The 18,269-nt window shown below is 48.3% G+C and overlaps 1 protein-coding gene across 1 annotated transcript in view; it reads left to right on the top strand.

Moving 5' to 3' along the window:
- Positions 1–18,269, top strand: part of LOC311350993 (glutamate receptor ionotropic, kainate 3-like) — a gene marked incomplete at both ends in the record, with an annotated part of 74,794 nt that overhangs the window by 746 nt on the left and 55,779 nt on the right. Inside the window, 7 exons of the mRNA XM_084471081.1 lie at positions 255–362; positions 532–702; positions 1,968–2,111; positions 3,483–3,590; positions 6,846–6,959; positions 10,172–10,375; positions 16,515–16,738. Of these exons, the coding sequence (XP_084327207.1) occupies positions 255–362; positions 532–702; positions 1,968–2,111; positions 3,483–3,590; positions 6,846–6,959; positions 10,172–10,375; positions 16,515–16,738 (1,073 nt within the window). The remainder of the gene's footprint in view (positions 1–254; positions 363–531; positions 703–1,967; positions 2,112–3,482; positions 3,591–6,845; positions 6,960–10,171; positions 10,376–16,514; positions 16,739–18,269) is intronic.

Below are 18,269 nucleotides of genomic sequence, written 5' to 3'. Positions count from 1 at the left end.
AGCCTCTCCTGAAGGCACACAGCCTCTCCTGAAGGCACACAGCCTCTCCTGATGGACACGCTGTTAAGAAGATTAAAACTGGCGGGTCGCTCTGACCCCGCGGTGCGAACATGCGACGCCCGACTGTTTTATTGTCCAGAGGAAGAGGGGTGGGTTTATTAGAGCGTGAAACTGGGACAACTAATAACTTCCTCGTCCTGTGAAATGGGTCTGTCACCCGCACCCTCCTCCACCCCCTCCCCCCCGCCCGGCAGGAACCCCGAGCTGGAGCGAGAGCCACGCCCAGCGGCCCTCAGACCCAGCGGCCCTCAGATCCCTCAGACCCCCGCCCCCAGCCCCCGCCCCAGAAGACCCCCTACAATGTGGGGTCTCTGGAAGGGGTCCCTGTGTTTAGTTCGGCCTCTTTTTAATTGAATGATAACTGTTGTGTAATTCATTTGTATGAACCCTGAATGTTTGATGCTGTCTTCGTGGTGAGACCTGTACCCGGGTCAATAAAGGTTGACTAAAGGTCACGACCCCTCTCCTCAGGACCTGATGGCCATCGACCTCGACCCCTACCGCTTCTGTGGGGTCAACCTGACGGGCTTCAGGATCCTCAACGTGGACAACCCCCAGGTGGCCTCCATCGTGGAGAAGTGGTCCACCGAGAGGCAGATCCCCCACAAGGCCGACTCGGGGCTGCTGGAGGGGGTCATGACGGTAGACCTCTTAACTTTTTATACACTTTATACACTGAGTCAGACTCCGGGCTCTTAACTTAACATTATACACTTATCTTAAGTTCATACACTGAGTCAGACGCTCTTAACTTAACATTATACACTTATCTTAAGTTTATACACTGAGTCAGACTCCGGGCTCCTAACTTAACATTATACACTTATCTTAAGTTTATACACTGAGTCAGACTCCGGGCTCTTAACTTAACATTATACACTTATCTTAAGTTCATACACTGAGTCAGACTCCGGGCTCTTAACTTAACATTATACACTTATCTTAAGTTTATACACTGAGTCAGAAGCTCTTAACTTAACATTATACACTTATCTTAAGTTTATACACTGAGTCAGACGCTCTTAACTTAACATTATACACTTAACTTAAGTTTATACACTGACTCAGACTCCGGGCTCTTAACTTAACATTATACACTTATCTTAAGTTTATACACTGAGTCAGACTCCGGGCTCTTAACTTAACATTATACACTTATCTTAAGTTTATACACTGAGTCAGACGCTCTTAACTTAACATTATACACTTATCTTAAGTTTATACACTGAGTCAGACGCTCTTAACTTAACATTATACACTTATCTTAAGTTTATACACTGAGTCAGACGCTCTTAACATTGCTCACCGCTCAACATCAGGAAGATAAAGCTAACATTCCATTAACATTCCAATTTTCAGGAACTTAATACTGATTTTTTCATAGGGTCATTTCTACCAAATGTTCCTGATATTTCTGAGACACAGAGATAAAGATCTGCATATTGGAGCTTGGTTGAACCTATTAACAGTTACTTAATACAAATCCCCCCTCAGGATATTAGCTTTGTGAGCACATTAATGAGTAGCTGTGCTCTGCTGTTAGCCCGGAGCTCGTTAGAGCAGACAGGGAGGAGGTTATTGGATCACCAGACTCCATTTACTCAAATCCCTTCTTTCCAATCTCACGGCCAACGCTTTAAAACCAATAAACGCAGCTGGTTGTTATCAATAAGGCCATATTTACACCAAGCCCATAACCAGGTAGCAAGGTTCTTTAAAGAGTTGGATTCACTGTCATTGTTTGTTAGTTCAATAATTAAACTTTTCTGATCTAAAGCCAGCGTGGTGGAACAGTGTGACCGCAGCGTCGGGGGGTTGAGGTGTCAATAAAGTTTCCTGGGCTGCAGACAGACGCTGTGACAGGACCGTCGGGGGTTGTGGTGTAAATCAAGTTCCCTGGGTTGCAGACAGACGCGGCGCTGACCTACGACGCGGTGCACATCGTGTCCGTGTCCTACCAGCATGCGCCCCAGATGACCGTCAACTCGCTGCAGTGCCACCGACACAAACCCTGGAGGTTCGGGGGACGCTTCATGAGCTTCATCAAGGAGGTGACCCCCACACACTCTGACCTCTGACCTCTGTGGACCTCTAATTCTATATCTCTGTGTAGCTATGACTCTCTCTCTCTCTGTATCTATGTCTCTCTCTCTCTCTCTCTCTCTCTCTGTATCTATGTCTCTCTCTCTCTCTCTCTCTCTCTCTCTCTCTCTCTCTCTCTCTCTCTCTCTCTCAGTATCGTTGTCTCTCTTCCTCTGTTTGGAGTCTTTGAGTCTCTCCATGATGGTCAGAGAGACGGTGGTCTGAGATGGTCTCTCTGGAAAGACGGTGGTCTCTCTGGAGAGACAGTGGTCTGAGGTTTTCTCTCTGGAGAGACGGTGGTCTCTCCTCAGAGACAGGAGACCTGGGCATCTCCTTGGTTCTGAGTCGTAGTACCGGGTTCTTGATCTGTTCTGAACCAGAGGTCTTCTGCTGGTTCTGTTCTTCTGCTTGAGTCGTGTGTGTGGACCGGAGGGTGATATGGTGCTGTGTGTATTGTAGTGTGTATTGCACTGTGGTAGGGCGTGTGTGTGTGTGTGTGTGTGTGTAGTGTGTGTTTGTATGTGTGTGTATGTCTTTGGGTGTGTAGTGTGATAAATGAGTGAGTATCTTTATATTGTAGTGTGTGCTCAGCAGTGAGGCCATCATTAATTAACTCTGGTCGGGGGGGTGGGGGGGTGGGGGGGGGGGGCCGCGGGCGTTCAGTTGAAAATTATAATTAAAACCAAAACAGCTATTTCACTTGTCCTTTAAATACAAGGGTGTGTGTGTGTGTGTTCTGTGTGTGTGTGTGTGTGTGTGTGTGTGTGTGTGTGTGTGTGTGTGTGTGTGTGTGTGTGTTCTGTGTGTGTGTGTGTGTGAGGGTATTTGTTTATTGGTGTGTGTTTGTTTGTGTTCTGGGTGTGTGTGTGTGTGTGTGTGTGTGTGTGTGTGTGTTCTGTGTGTGCATGTGAGGGTATTTGTTTATTGGTGTGTATTTGTTTGTGTTCTGTGTGTGTGTGTGTGTGTGTTTTGTATGTGTGTGTGTGTGTGTGTGTGTGTGTGTGTGTGTGTGTGTGTGTGCGTGTGTGAGGGTGTTTGTTTATTGGCGTGTGAGTGGGCGGTCAGTTTGCTTACATTTGTACATTTGTTTGTGTCAGTTGTTGGTTTTCTTTGTGTGTGAGAGGCGGCGAGAGAGTGATTGTTTTAATGGATCATTGTGTTGTGAACACACTATTTCACACACATGATGCATGGTGGTGGATTCAGCAGTACAAAGTATATCTATTGTTGTATATTATATTATATATATATATTATACATGTATTAATGCTTCTAATGTTAGATATAGAGCAGATAGAGATGTGTAGATCTAGAACTAGATGTGTGTGTGTGTGTTCCAGTCCCACTGGGACGGCCTGACGGGCCGACTGTCCTTCAACAAGACCACCGGCCTGAGGACCGACTTCGACCTGGACATCATCAGCCTGAAGGAGGACGGGCTGGAGAAGGTGGGGGCACCACCCGGACACCACCCAATGCACACATTACACCACCCAATACACACATTACACCACCCAATACACACATTACACCACCCGGACACCACCCAATACACACATTACACCACCCGGACACCACCCAATACACACATTACACCACCCAATACACACATTACACCACCCAATACACACATTACACCACCCGGACACCACCCAATACACACATTACACCACCCAATACACACATTACACCACCCAATACACACATTACACCACCTGGACACCACCCAATACACACATTACACCACCCGGACACCACCCAATACACACATTACACCACCCGGACACCACCCAATACACACATTACACCACCCAATACACACATTACACCACCCGGACACCACCCAATACACACATTACACCACCCGATATGCACATTACAGCACCCGGACACCACCCAATACACACATTACACCACCCAATATACACATTACACCACCCGAACACCACCCAATATACACATTACACAACCCAATACACACATTACACCACCCAATACATACATTACACCACCCGGACACCACCCAATACACACACTGCACCACCCAGACACCAGCCTCCCGCCTCCTCCATGCAGCCTCCCGCTCTAGAAGCCTTCAGGTGGACTGTGGACTCAGAGCGCTCTACACCCTGACGGTACCACTGGGGCCTGGAGGGCCTGATGTCCACAACATGGAGAATCGATCCAGGGATGTTCAGGTCAATAGGTCACAGAGAGAGCTTCAGGTCGTAGCTCTAATGCTGACAGAGCGAACGCCGTCGGCCTCCGTCAGAACCGTCAGAACCATCGCCGGTCCCACAGGAGATTGATTCTGTGGTTGTAAACGGCGTCACTCAGCTGTTAACCAGCGGGGCTAATAGCCGGTTGGAGCCCGCGCTGGGATCATAAAGCAGATTGGATTAGGCCCACATTAGGGTGTTAATTAGGCTCTCCTCTTAACGATGGTTTGAGGTAAGGATGGATCTCCCCTCGTCACTAATGAGGCGCAGACAGGAAGCTGAACAAGACTAACTCAATTAGATCATTAATACGTCAGACCCCCCCCCCGGGACCCTGTTTCTTTACACCATGAGATCTGACTATATTATGGATTCATCACTTCATAGATTATGAATTCACTTTGACTACTTGCTGTCACCATTCCAACAGGATGATACTATTTGAATGTAATGTTACAATCATGTAAAGGTACTTCCTCTCACCAAGCCTCTCAAAGACACCCTTGTTAGTGCTGTTAGCTTCTCTGCTCTCTAAATCATGCAGCGTTTATCTCACTCCGAGAGACGGACTCTGGGATTCCACTGATGTCGCCATGGAAGCCTTGGAGACACAGGAAGGGTCTTGGAGACACAGGAAGACAGTTATCTAGAGCTAAGCCTGGGCTAAGCTTGGGCTAATCCTAGGCTAATTGAATATTAGCCCAAGTTTGGCAGTGATAGAGCAGGTCACTAGCGTTTTAATAGCTTGTTGGTGTTTGAGAGAGAGAGAGAGAGAGAGAGAGAGAGAGAGAGAGAGAGAGAGAGAGAGAGAGAGAGAGAGAGAGAGAGAGAGAGAGAGAGAGAGAGAGAGAGAGAGAGAGAGAAGCCCTTATAAAAAATAACACCCCAACGGTTTAAAAAACTAAGTACCTTAAATTAGTTCAGCTTTTTTTGTAATTGTCCGCAATTATAAAGAATATTCCAACGTAAATGGAAATCTCTTACAGAGGCAGCTGGGAGTCCCTGTGGCGAACACATCCATTAAAAACTCCTTTCACTGAGGAACAAGTATGTATAATAAAGTAATGTTATGGAATATAGCGGGATAGAATAGAGAGGAATGGAAAGGAAAGAAAGAATAGAACAGAGACCAATGGAGCATTGCATTTGAAAACGACATTTGAAAATAATTTATTTCAATGGAATGAAAAATATAAATAAATGAATAAATAAATATTAAAATAGAACAGACTTGAACAGGCTGGGTTATGACATGATACGCTTTGAACGTTGTAACGGAGCATTATATAACAGAAAGGAAAATAAATAGAATACACAAGAACAGAACAGAAATAATTACCACATATTATAAATGAATAGAATCAAATAAAATCGTATCTCCCAGAACACATTAGAACTTAATTCTCGTTCTCGTCGTCAGGAAACATTCTGGAGGGGAGGAATCGCAGGGAAACACATTTCCCATTTAATGCAGTGTCTTGCGGACGGGCTGGGAATGGATTTGTGGAGGAGGGAAAGCGCGCCTTGCAAATGGAAATTGTTAGCGACAGCCACAGGACTATTTGTGGTAATAATACGGTGCAGAGTGTCTCTCTGCGACACACACTGCCTCACCCCAGGGCAATCTTCCCGGATTTGTTGAAATGGCGGAGACGTTCTGTTGGATGAGTCACAGCATCCAGCGCTATGTGATCCAACCACTGCCGCATGCTGGGCTCGTCCAATCAGCACCGAGCTCTTACAACCATCCTCGGAGGAAAACATTTCCTTCCAGACCTTAAAGAGCTGGCATGTTCACCGCTCCTCTTTAATTCTGCTTCCTGCCAGGGATTAAGAAGTGTCCACACCCTGAATGTGGCACACTGCTCGCTTAGCATTTCTGCTCTCAGTTCCACCTATCGGGTCGTAAGATAGAGCAGTGAAAGCACCGTGATAAGTGAATGTTATTATCTCGTTCTCGACCCTGGTAACATAATACAGGGCAAGTCTAATCGCCGGGTGAACCACTACTGTAGCTCAACCTTAACCCTCAAGGTTTAGTTCAGTTTGAGCTACAGCAGCAGTTCTCCAGTAGTTTCTATCTTGTCTATACTTGACTCTTTGTAGTTTACCGCTAGTTGACTCTAGTCCAGCCTGTGTGCTCAGTAGGCAGTGGGCTGTTCTGTGTGCTCAGTAGGCAGTGGGCTGTTCTGTGTGCTCAGTAGGCAGTGGGCTGTTCTGTGTGCTCAGTAGGCAGTGGGCTGTCCTGTGTGCTCAGTAGGCAGTGGGCTGTCCTGTGTGCTCAGTAGGCAGTGGGATGTGATCTCCTCTAAATCCATCCGCTGAACGCTGAGTCACATCCTGGGGTCGCTGGCCGGGGGGGGGGGGGGGGGGGGGGCTCCCCCTCCCCCCTAGCCAATCAGCCAATGCCACTTGAGAGAGACGTGGTGGGCTCAGAGGTCAGGGTTAGGGTGAGGTCAGCCTCATGCTCTCCCTCGTCCCCAGGTGGGCAAGTGGAGCGCGTCCGGAGGTCTGAACATCACCGAGCTGCCGAAGCGCAAAGGGATGAACATCACCGACTCCCTGGCCAACCGCTCGCTCGTCATCTCCACCATCCTGGTAGGTGCACACACACACACACACACAGACACACACACACACACACACACACGCCCTGCCTCTGACCCTGTGATGCAGAGGGGGCCAGCAGCATAATGCTAATGTTGCTAACATCATGTTAGCATGTCGCTCCCTATAGCCAACCTGTCGTTATGCCCCCATAGTCTTCTGATTATTTCTAGGGTTTTGAGACTTTTGAGACGTCCTCTTTTTGAACATTGATCTGGATTTATTTATAAAGACAATGAATGACTCGAGTCATCGATATGTATCGCTTCAGCACGAAGCTTAACAACATCTTCAGGTTCACTCCTCCAGTACTCACCAGGACAGGCGGTGTACCTCCTCAGTGCCAGCGGTTCAGGAGCAGAGGAGGGCTAACGTCTCCTCCTAACGTGACGGAGCGCTGTATAAATAAGTGACTGCTCCTCCGCCCGGCTGCTCCTCTATCTGCTGCCCCTCCATTGTGTTTAATCCTGCCTGCCGCTGACAGATTATGCGGGGCTCTTTGTCAGGCGTCTCCAGGGCTCAGCCAACACAGGTCTCTTCTAGAAACACAATCAACAGCAACAATGGTAAAGACTGTCATTATGCTCGCCGCCACGCGCAGGCCTGTAATTAGGACCAGCGAGGTCCTCACAGGCTTGTAATCAGCGCCTGCCGCTCCGTGCTGGGCTAATTCTACCTTCCGGAGACAGTGAGACCGAGACCGAGGAACGGCTGAGGAGGCCGGGCTCAGCTGGGCCGAGGGTCGCTCAATCACAGCCACCGTCCAAACCGTTAAGGAGGGAGCAGGTGTAAACATGTTAACAAAAGGGAATCACATGATGTAACAATCGATGGATTCAGAGGAATTCAAATGAGACGTGGTTGCACTAGCCAAGCCGCCGTGTGTGCGATTTCCCGAGAGCATGCTAACGTGCTAATGCTACCAAGGCTAATGAGAGCAGGCGGCAAGTTTCAGAAAAGCTTTAAAAAAATCGTACGCACGACTTCTATATGTGTACCAACTTTCACATGCGGTTGAAGTCAGGGTTTTCTCCCCATTGACATCCGTTATAAACAGACCACCCTATTGACAACCCTCACATTCACCTTCAATATTAAACAATAATATCCTAACAATTAATAATAATAAAAACTAAATGTGCACTGCACAGATATATGCAGACCTTGTGGTTCAATGTTAACCCCTCAAAAACGGTGAGAGTAGATAACTAGGAAAATGAGGAGGTAAAATAATAAGAAAGATGATAACAACAGAACAATAGATGATAGATGAGAGATGAGGTGAGATATGTAATAACAATAGATCAATAGTGTTGCAACCACACTGATAAGGGTAGGGTATATGGATTCAGATTATCAGGTGATGTCATATGGATTCAGGTGATGTCATAGATTCAGGGGATATCATATGGATTCAGATAATCAGGGATGTCGTATGGAATCAGGTGGTGTCAAATGGATTAGATGATGAAATCAGGTATAATTAAGAATAACGTTAGTGATTTTGAAACTTGTTTTACAAAAGTTTCAACATTTGAACGTATCCAAAGGACATGCATCTTAATTCAGGGCGTCCTGGTGGTATCATTATCATGATTCATAAAACTCAATCATAAAACGGGATCTACTTCAGTCGCTGCAGAGATCATGTGGAATATCATTTCCGACCAACTTAACGACGTCGTTTCAAACTGATCTCAGCGGTGCGTGACGTGGCCCACTGACAGTTTTACAATGATAACTTCTGAGAGCAGATTAAGATAATGTCTTTCCCCTTACATTAATTGTTTTCACTCCACTGCCTGTAATGTGTGGGTGAAGCTCTCTGTAACATGCTGGGCTGGCAGCCTCCTCGTCGTCAGCTGAACGGAGCGAACCTTTGGGAATAGTGGGAAGTCTGAAACAGATGGTAATGGCTTTCTTTTTTCCTTAACATGCAACAAACCTTTTTTCCCTTTTTGAGTTAATTGGACAACTTTAGCAACAAAGTTTTGGGGGGCTAAGCACTCGCTCCCTAAATGCGTCGTCATCAAGTATTCATCGCACATTACTTATTCAACTGGTCGTACATGTAACCGTGCGCCTTTGTTTTCAGATGCCAAGCAATTAAAGTGTTTGTAGGGCTCTGTTCCGTTTTCAGATCTGTACGATCCGTGAAGATATTCTGGAATGCATTATTTAGAAGAATTAAACAAAGGGTCCACAATGAAGAACGTGGACGGGTGATAATCGTTCTTATTCCAAAACAAATTCTCTCCGTCAAAACGTATTTATCTCTTTGTCCCCATAACTCTAAAGACACCATTAAAACAGCGAGGAAGCTGGGAATGTTTCTAGTCTTTAATATTAGAGCCTTTATAAATATCTCACAAAGGTTATATCAAATTACACCTTCTGAGCTGTGTCCTTAAATGATTCATGTGAACATTGTACTTTGGGCTTATGCATGCAGAGCTTGTTTTAAAATGCACGGATATCGCATACCTTAGAAAATATCTGTCAGAAATCCCAACTGATCGCACTAGACACTAAATACATTAATTATTAACCATTGGTAAGCTGCTCTCGTCCTCTCTCCAGAGAGAGAGGGGTGGGGAGAGATCAGTGACAGGCTTTTCTTTTTGATGTTTCATGGTAGCGGCAGGGGTCCTGAACTAAACCTGTTCTATGGTTACCATCCATTAGCAGAGAATAAAGGGCAGCGTTTGGTTATCCATATAAAACATATTAACAGAGCCGTGCATGAGCTGAGAGAGACTGCTTTCTACTCTGTGGACAGAATCTTCTACACATTCTAATCTATACATAGGCCTTTATTTTATGATACATTTATTCAACCTATGTTGTTATTTAACATGTGTCTAATCTGCAGAGAGGAGCTGCTGGAGTTGTTACATCTCTGTTTTTAGACAGAATATAATCCTATTAAATGTATGTATAATAAGGATGTGTCTCCAATCATCTTGGCAGACATGTTGCGTCTGTCGTTTCCGAGCATGCCGCGGTACCGCAGTACATGTTCTGGTCGTTAATGTGAGGAGCCAACCTCAGCACTCCTCCATATTTAAACGGCGCCGCCTCCGCTGTCACTTCCTGTTATAGTCGACAGGCGCTCATCGCTCCGATCACTTTGCTCCGATTAAGTTGCGGCGGCGAGACGATGGAAGCTGACCTGGTTCTCCTGTTTGTGGGCGTCTGGGCAGGAGGAGCCGTACGTCATGCTTAAGAAGTCTGACAAGGCACTGGTGGGGAATGACCGCTTCGAGGGCTTCTGCATCGACCTGCTGAAGGAGCTGGCCAACATCCTGGGCTTCTCCTACGAGATCCGGCTGGTTCCCGACGGACGCTACGGCTCACAGGACGACAAGGGCCAGTGGAACGGCATGGTCCGCGAGCTCATCGAGCACGTGAGTCTGCACGAAGAGCTCAGTATACAGTGGCAAGTATAGAGCTCTACACTGTACACCTGAGGGGAGGATATGATATACAGTATAGAGCTCTACACTGTACACCTGAGGGGAGGATATGATATATAGAGCTCTACACTGTACACCTGAGGAGAGGATATGATATATAGAGCTCTACACTGTACACCTGAGGAGAGGATATGATATATAGAGCTCCAAGGGCCAGTGGAACGACGTGGTCCACGAGCTCATCAAGCATGTGAGTAGAGCTAAAGAGCTCTAAGTTAGGATATATGAAACTCTATATAGCTCTATATACATTCAGCTCTACCTTCAAGTTATACTCCTGAGTAGAGCCCTGTTGTTATGGTATTTAAAGAGCTCTAAGTTCTAGATGTGAGTAGTGCTCTGCAGAGACGATTGATAAAGTATGAAATGGTAATAAAAAGCTATCCAGTATAAATAGAGTTGAAGCGATTTGTTGAGTAAATGATGAGTGAATGATGTGTGTATGGATGGGTGAATGTGAGACACATGTATAAGCCATGTAAGGTTAGAAAAAGTGTCTAGAGAAGTGCTAAATAAATACACTATTTATATATAGAGCCCTACAGCTGTACTGTGTATATAGAGATCTACCGTGTATATAGAGCTCCACTGTGTATATAGTGATCTACAGTGTATATAGAGCTCCACTGTGTATATAGAGCTCCACTGTGTACATAGAGCTCTACAGTGTATATAGAGCCCTACACTGTAGAGTTGTGATGGGAAGAGCAGGTGAAGATGACTCTATGCGTGTCCAAGGTGAGGTGGTGTAGCATGATGGATGAAGACACATGATGGATGGAGCAGAACCAGACCCCTGCCTCCTCCCTGGAAACAGCTCACATCAATAACAATATGGAGGGAGAGACAGAGACAGGGGAGAGGGAGGGAGAGAGATGGAGAAAGAGAGCATGTTGTTATATCAACTGGCAAGAAGATTCTGAAAACGGTCGTCACACCAAAGCAACTGTGACAGTGTTTTTAGATAACCTCTTTCCCCACCCCCCTCCCTCTCTCCACCTCCGCCTCTCCACTTCCCCCTCCCTCTCTCTATCTCCTCCTCCCCCTCCCTAGGGTGAGACTAGTCTTTCTGTAGGGTCAGACTAGTCATACTGTAGGGTGAGACTAGTGCTACTGTAGGGTGAGACTAGGAGTCCTACTGTAGAGTCAGACTAGTGCTACTGTAGGGTGAGACTAGTGCTACTGTAGGGTGAGACTAGTGCTACTGTAGGGTGAGACTAGTGCTACTGTAGGGTGATACTAGTTCTACTGTAGGGTCAGACTAGTCCTACTGTAGGGTGAGACTAGTGCTACTGTAGGGTGAGACTAGTGCTACTGTAGGGTGATACTAGTTCTACTGTAGGGTCAGACTAGTCATACTATAGGGCGAAACTACACTCTTAATGTTATCTACACTATTCGACTGTCTTGTAGATTACAGATTAAGGCATGAAAGTGTACATATTTATTATTGATTATATAATATCCAGGATACATATCGACTGGATGAGTGGATCCCAAGATGTTTTCAGCCAAAGACAAATCGTCACTCCGGAATATTCCCATTCCAATGTTTAATTTTCATTTGAATGACTTAATTTGTTCCAATAAGTTCCCATCATTTTAAAGAAAACATTGGAAAACATGATTTAAGTCCACTCCATGATTGCATGTATTTCAGAACAGAAGAACTCTTGGAATAGTTTGTTGTGGAGGCGATGAGCTGCTGGCTCTGGTCCAGAGGGAAAGCTCTCTGTTCTTATCGTTGAGTTATTTCTCCTCCTGGTCCGCATGACCAGGGAACCATCACAAGCCCTCCTCTGGAAGCTAAAGCGTCTCCATTTAGTGCTCCAGTGGTTCCTTAGCCCTGTCTGGCTAGATAAGCTGATCGGGAGTCAGCCGGGCCCAGACTCTTACGCTAGGCAGGCTCCCGGAGGGTTTAGCGGCCAGCACCAGGAACCCAAGATAGCTCCAATAGCTACGATAGCCACGGACTCCATTTTGGTTGAACCACAAACAGCGTTATCTCCTCCATCCAGCCAATAGGACAGCAGCTTGCCCTCTGCTCTTATCCTTTCCAATCAAAGCGTTTGAAGTGTTGGTAATATAGTTTACCACGTAGGGTCAACATCATACATAATTCAACATCTACATCATTGTGTTCACCAAGTACTGAGAGAAGGTCAGAAATAACGGTTCCTTTCGGACGCTTATATGTTCAATTTGTTTCCATCAGGTTTCCATTTATATTAAGCTCTGAAACCTTTGTATTTCCATCCTCTCTATTTGTGTCCATATTAGATAGCTTTCTAATACTATGCTAAAAACAGCTCTGGCTAGCTCTAGCTAGCTAGCTCTGGTGAATACGCACCACTCAGATGTGGACTAATCAAGACAGCAGACTACTGCGTCAGGCAGGGGTGATTCACATCAAACAGACCATGTTTCGACCTCGCCCACATGCGGACACAGAACACAGAAACCCTCCAACGTGAAGCCTACTTCATAAAGGAGAGGGACTAAAACACAAAGCCACTTGATGAAGTAAACCAACAGGAGCTCTTCAGGCCCTCTGTAGCGAGTGGCCGGCCCACAGTGGAGCCTCTGAAATAGAAAGCTCTCAGAGGACCGAGCAGAGGCAGCTCAGGGGCATCGCCCACCCTCGGTAATATATGTTGCATCGGTGGAAACTTCTTTACGATGTTGACATTGGCAAAGCAACTGCGCTCCTCCTCTTGGTCTGGGTCCATGGCGGGTGTCACAGCTGTATTCAGAGGGCTGTGAGGGGATGGAGCAGGCCTTGTTAAACTTGATTTAGTTACAATAGATGTGCTGTTGAATCATGTTGACGGCTGGCGTTAATAGGAGGCGCCACACCCCATTTGGTGTGGTTGGTCGTGATTAAGGAGGCTTCCCTCCTCCGTCTCTCTACCAGGTCTGTGTTCGCTGTGCTGATGGAGAACATCTCCCCCCCTCAGGGCGCATTAGGTGGTATCGCTGCTACACTGGATCCACGTCCATGCAGACCCCCCCTGTCAACACCTGAACACACCTGTATCCTCTACACCTGAACACACCTGTATACTCTACACCTGAACACACCTGAACACACCTGTGTCCTCTACACCTGAACACACCTGTATCCTCTACACCTTGTTGTATTTGGTGTTTGACTGAGAGGATTGGATGCACCTTGCGGCCCTCGGTGAAGCGGTGGACCTCTAGGGTACGGCCCGCAGTTCTGCTGAGGCTCGTTGGCGTTGGACCTCACTGTTAAAGGCTCAGCGGACATCCTTTAAAGGTGACATGTTGTACCACCAGGTGTAAGTGTGATTAGCCGTTACAAGCCATTTGGAAAATCGGCCTCTTCTGACATCACAAGTGGTGTGGGGACACATACCTGGTGTGAGTCCCCTTTCGGTCTACCTCTTTATCTGCCCAGTGTGTAGAGAGAGAAGGTTCTCCTCTCTCCGTCCCATGGGGGAGGAGGAGGAGGAGGCTTTAGCCCGACGAGGCCTTTCATCAGCACTCACCTCCTCTCCTTCCTCCTCCTCACCTCCTCCTCTGCCAGCCATGGTAGTGAGATTCTGTGTCTGTCGACGGTTTTGCCTCGTAGTGCTGATGAAAGGCTGGGTGCTGAGGCTGATGAAACGCTCCCCCCTCCTCCCCTCCCTCCTCCCCTCCCCCCTCCCCCCCCCCCCGGCCGTCAGACGCTGATTCTCAGATGAAGGCTTGCAGCCGGGCCGTTTGCGAGTATTTGAAGGGGGAGGAAGGAGGAGGAAGAGGAGGAGGGCTCGTTTGATGATACAAGGTTCACAATGAAGCGCACGCCCTCCTCCGTCTGTTTGATGCTGAGCGAGTCAACCCCCCCAAACAGCCCGCTGTACGCAAAGCAGGCTAACGCCGACGCATGGTGACGGGGCCGGCTAATGCAGGGCTACGCTACAAGCCTTGCCTCTACTGCGGGGATAGGCTTATAGCAGAGCCTCTACTGCAGGGCTCGGGCAGGAGCGAGTGAGAGAGAGAGGGAGAGAGAGAGAGAGAGAGAAAGGGAGAGAGAGAAGAGGGGAGAGAGAGAGAGAGAGAGTTTTCTCAATTGATTTATTTGTTTATTATAATAAGATAAGTAGGGTTCTTTTATTGTTTTATCGTTATTTACAAACAGTCTTCATAAGGTCTTATTTATATGATAGTGTTATATGTTTTGGCAAGACAATGTTTCTGTCATGCCAATTAACCAATAGAAACTTAACTTAACAGAGAGAGACAGACAGAGAGAGTGATCTACTGAGAGAGAGAGAGTGGGAGACAGACAGAGAGAGAAAGAGAGAGAGACAGACAGAGAGAGGCACACTAAGAGAGAGAGAGAGAGAGAGGGAGACCCACTGAGAAAGAGAGTCCATGCAATGTTCTCTGTCTCTGCTGATAGGCCGCTGACTCCCCCATGCCATTAGCCGCCGCTGTGCGAGCCGCAGCTGCAGCTAATCCTTAGCGCCACACGCTACTAAGAACACTTCCTATTTGACCTTTGTCACATGACCAGGATCAAAGCTCCCGCTGGGTCCAGGAGACCGACAAGATCAGGATGGCTGAGTTTCATCCAATGGGGCGAGCCCGTTGGTTCCTCCGGGATAATGTGAGGCGCGCTGGCGCTGCCACACCGTGGAGAGGACCTAAAATGGCTGCCAGGGTTTGTGTTAGTGAGGCTGCATCCTGTCGTCCTTTAGTCCTCACAGGAAACCAGAGGCGTCTCGAAGCCGGCTCCTCCTCTCTCTCCTGTCCCTCTACCCCTCTCTCCCCCTCTCCCCCTCTCCCCCTCTCTCCCTCTCCCCCTCTACCCCTCTACCCCTCTCTGCCTCTCCCCCTCTCTCCCTCTCCCCCTCTCTCCCTCTCCCCCTCTCCCCCTCTACCCCTCTACCCCTCTCCCCCTCTACCCCTCTCTGCCTCTCCCCCTCTCCCCCTCTACCCCTCTCTGCCTCTCCCCCTCTCCCCCTCTCTCCCTCTACCCCTCTCTGCCTCTACCCCTCTCCCCTCTACCCCTCTCTCCCTCTACCCCTCTCTGCCTCTCCCCCTCTCTCCCTCTACCCTCTCTGCCTCTCCCCCTCTCTCCCTCTCTCCCTCTACCCCTCTCTGCCTCTCCCCCTCTCCCTCTCTGTCCCTCTACCCCTCTCTGTTTCTCCCCCTCTCCCCCTCTACCCCTCTCTGCCTCTCCCCCTCTCTCCCTCTACCCTCTCTGCCTCTCCCCCTCTCCCCCTCTCTCCCTCTACCCCTCTCTGCCTCTACCCCTCTCCCCTCTACCCCTCTCTCCCTCTCCCCTCTCTCCCTCTCTCCCTCTACCCCTCTCTGCCTCTCCCCCTCTCCCCCTCTCTCCCTCTACCCCTCTCTGCCTCTCCCCCTCTACCCCTCTCCCCCTCTCTCCCTCTACCCCTCTCTGTTTCTCCCCCTCTCCCCCTCTACCCCTCTCTGCCTCTCCCCCTCTACCCCTCTCTCCCTCTACCCCTATCTCCATCTCTCCCTCTTTTGCTCTCTCCCTCTACCCCTCATTCCCTCTATCATTCTCTCCCCTTTCTTTCTCCCTCTCCCCCCTCATCTCTCCTCTCTCCCTCCTCTGTTCCTCTGTCTCTATCCTGTTTCTCTCCAGCCCTCCCTCTCTCCCTCTCCAGGTGAGGAGGAGGGGTGAGGAAGAGGGAGGAGAGGGGTGAGGAGAAGGGGTGAGGAGGGGATGAAGGAGAAGGTTTGAGGAGGAGGAGGGTGCGAGGAGGAGTCCTCTGAGGTGGAGGAGGTGGAGGAGGTGGAGCATGCAGCAGCAGCTGGTTTCATTACCCTCCTGTTGGGCGGGGGTCAGAGGCGTCCTGTTAGCAGCGACCTTCTGAACGTGACGCGGTACAGACACAATCTGGAGATCTGGAATCTCTCTCGAAAATGTGATCCTGTGTCTCTCTCAGCGTGCCGACCTGGCTCCTCTCAACATCATGTGATCCTGTGGTCATGTGATCCTGTGGTCATGTGATCCTGTGGTCATGTGATCCTGTGATCCTGTGATCCTGTGGTCATGTGATCATGTGATCCTGTGGTCCTGTGTCTCTCTCAGCGGGCTGACCTGGCCGTGGCCCCCCTCACCATCACCTACATGAGGGAGAAGGTGGTGGACTTCTCCAAGCCCTTCATGGGAATGGGCATCAGCATCCTCTACCGCAAGCCCAACACCACCAACGCCGGCTTCTTCTCCTTCCTGAACCCCATGACCCCGGACATCTGGGTCTACATCCTGCTGGCCTACCTGGGCGTCAGCTGTGTGCTCTTTGTCATCGCCAGGTGCGTCCCGGACATAAGGTCCTGAGTTCCATCCCAGCGAGATCCCCTCGTCCATCTGTGACACACCCCGACCCCTAACCATAGCCATAACCTAACCATAACCCTAACGTCCCTAACCCTAACCTTCAAACCCTAACCCTCACCTTCATACCCTAACCTTCAAACCCTAATGCTAACACAACCCTAACCCTAACCTTCATACCCTAACCCTAAAACAACCCTCACCCTAACCTTCATACCCTAACCCTAACCCTAAAACAAACCTTACCCTAACCTTCATACCCTAACCGTAACACAACCCTCACCCTAACACAACCCTAACCCTAACCTTCATACCCTAACCGTAACACAACCCTCACCCTAACACAACCCTAACCCTAACCTTCATACCCTAACCGTAACACAACCCTCACCCTAACACAACCCTAACCCTAACCTTCATACCCTAACCCTAACACAACCCTCACACTAAACTCGCCCTGACCCTGCCTTCCCTACAGCAGGTGGCCGATGATGAAATGGTTCTATAGACGGCTAAAGAAATAGGTCAAATAGCTTAAATGTTTTTCTGCACATTCTTTGTTTGACAACCCCTCATGTTGTCAATATAACCTGAGGTCATGAGATGCTCTTTAGCTTGAGGAACGGCCTCGGCCTCACATGAATTCACTGCTCCCTGGTGTAGTGAGCACTCACCTTTGTGACCTGAAGGCCCCCTGGGTGTCCATGCAGACCAGAGGAGCAGCCTCACCTGGTTGAGTTGATCTCTCCGTTCATCCCTGGTTCTCTGTTGTCACTGGTTTTGTTTTGGAGGAGGTTCAACTGTTTCCTTTTCTGCATTGGAAGCCAAACCAAAGCGCCTGCTGCCAGCTCAACTCTTTCCTCCATTCTCTGTCAAATCCAATTTCCTGAAGCATTCATTGCGGGTTGGAAATGTTTTGAAAGAAATACATGACATACCTGCAAAGCAAAAGAAAAGGGCTTTGACATTTATATATTATTCTTGAAACTGAAAATCACCCCATGTCTCCCTGGGGTGATTTCCCTCAGCAGGCAGGGATGTTTTTGATCTGCATTTGCTTAAAAACATCCATGGCATTAATCAGTGGTAAATTTATAATGATGGGAGATGATGGCTTTAATTGGCTTAAAGTGATTTACATTTAACACACTTTTGTAGCTCACAGCCGCCACACACAAAAAGCCATTTTATGAATATTCCGGAAAGAGAAAAGAGGCAGTAATTTGGTGAAATGTCACCGGCTTCCTACTCGTCATGGAAGGCTATTGTTGGAGGACTCAGTTGCTGTTTATTCCAATTGGCTCTTGAGGAAGTTTAGATGTGCAGCTGAGAGCAAACAGCTGCACGGTTCAACCGCCGAAGTGGATTCATTTGAGTGCGTGGTGTGCGTGCGGCCATGCATACCAATCCTGGTTTATGCCTTGCGTTTGGTTGTTTTTAAGCGGCCATCAGAGACTGCTTGGAGCTCCAGGGAGGGATGGAGATATCTTCCAGGGCAGGGAATAGAAA

This window comes from Micromesistius poutassou, assembly GCF_964030765.1.
Source record: "Micromesistius poutassou genome assembly, chromosome: 8".
Lineage (NCBI taxonomy): Eukaryota > Metazoa > Chordata > Actinopteri > Gadiformes > Gadidae > Micromesistius > Micromesistius poutassou.
This window is presented reverse-complemented; position numbering and strand designations above follow the sequence as displayed.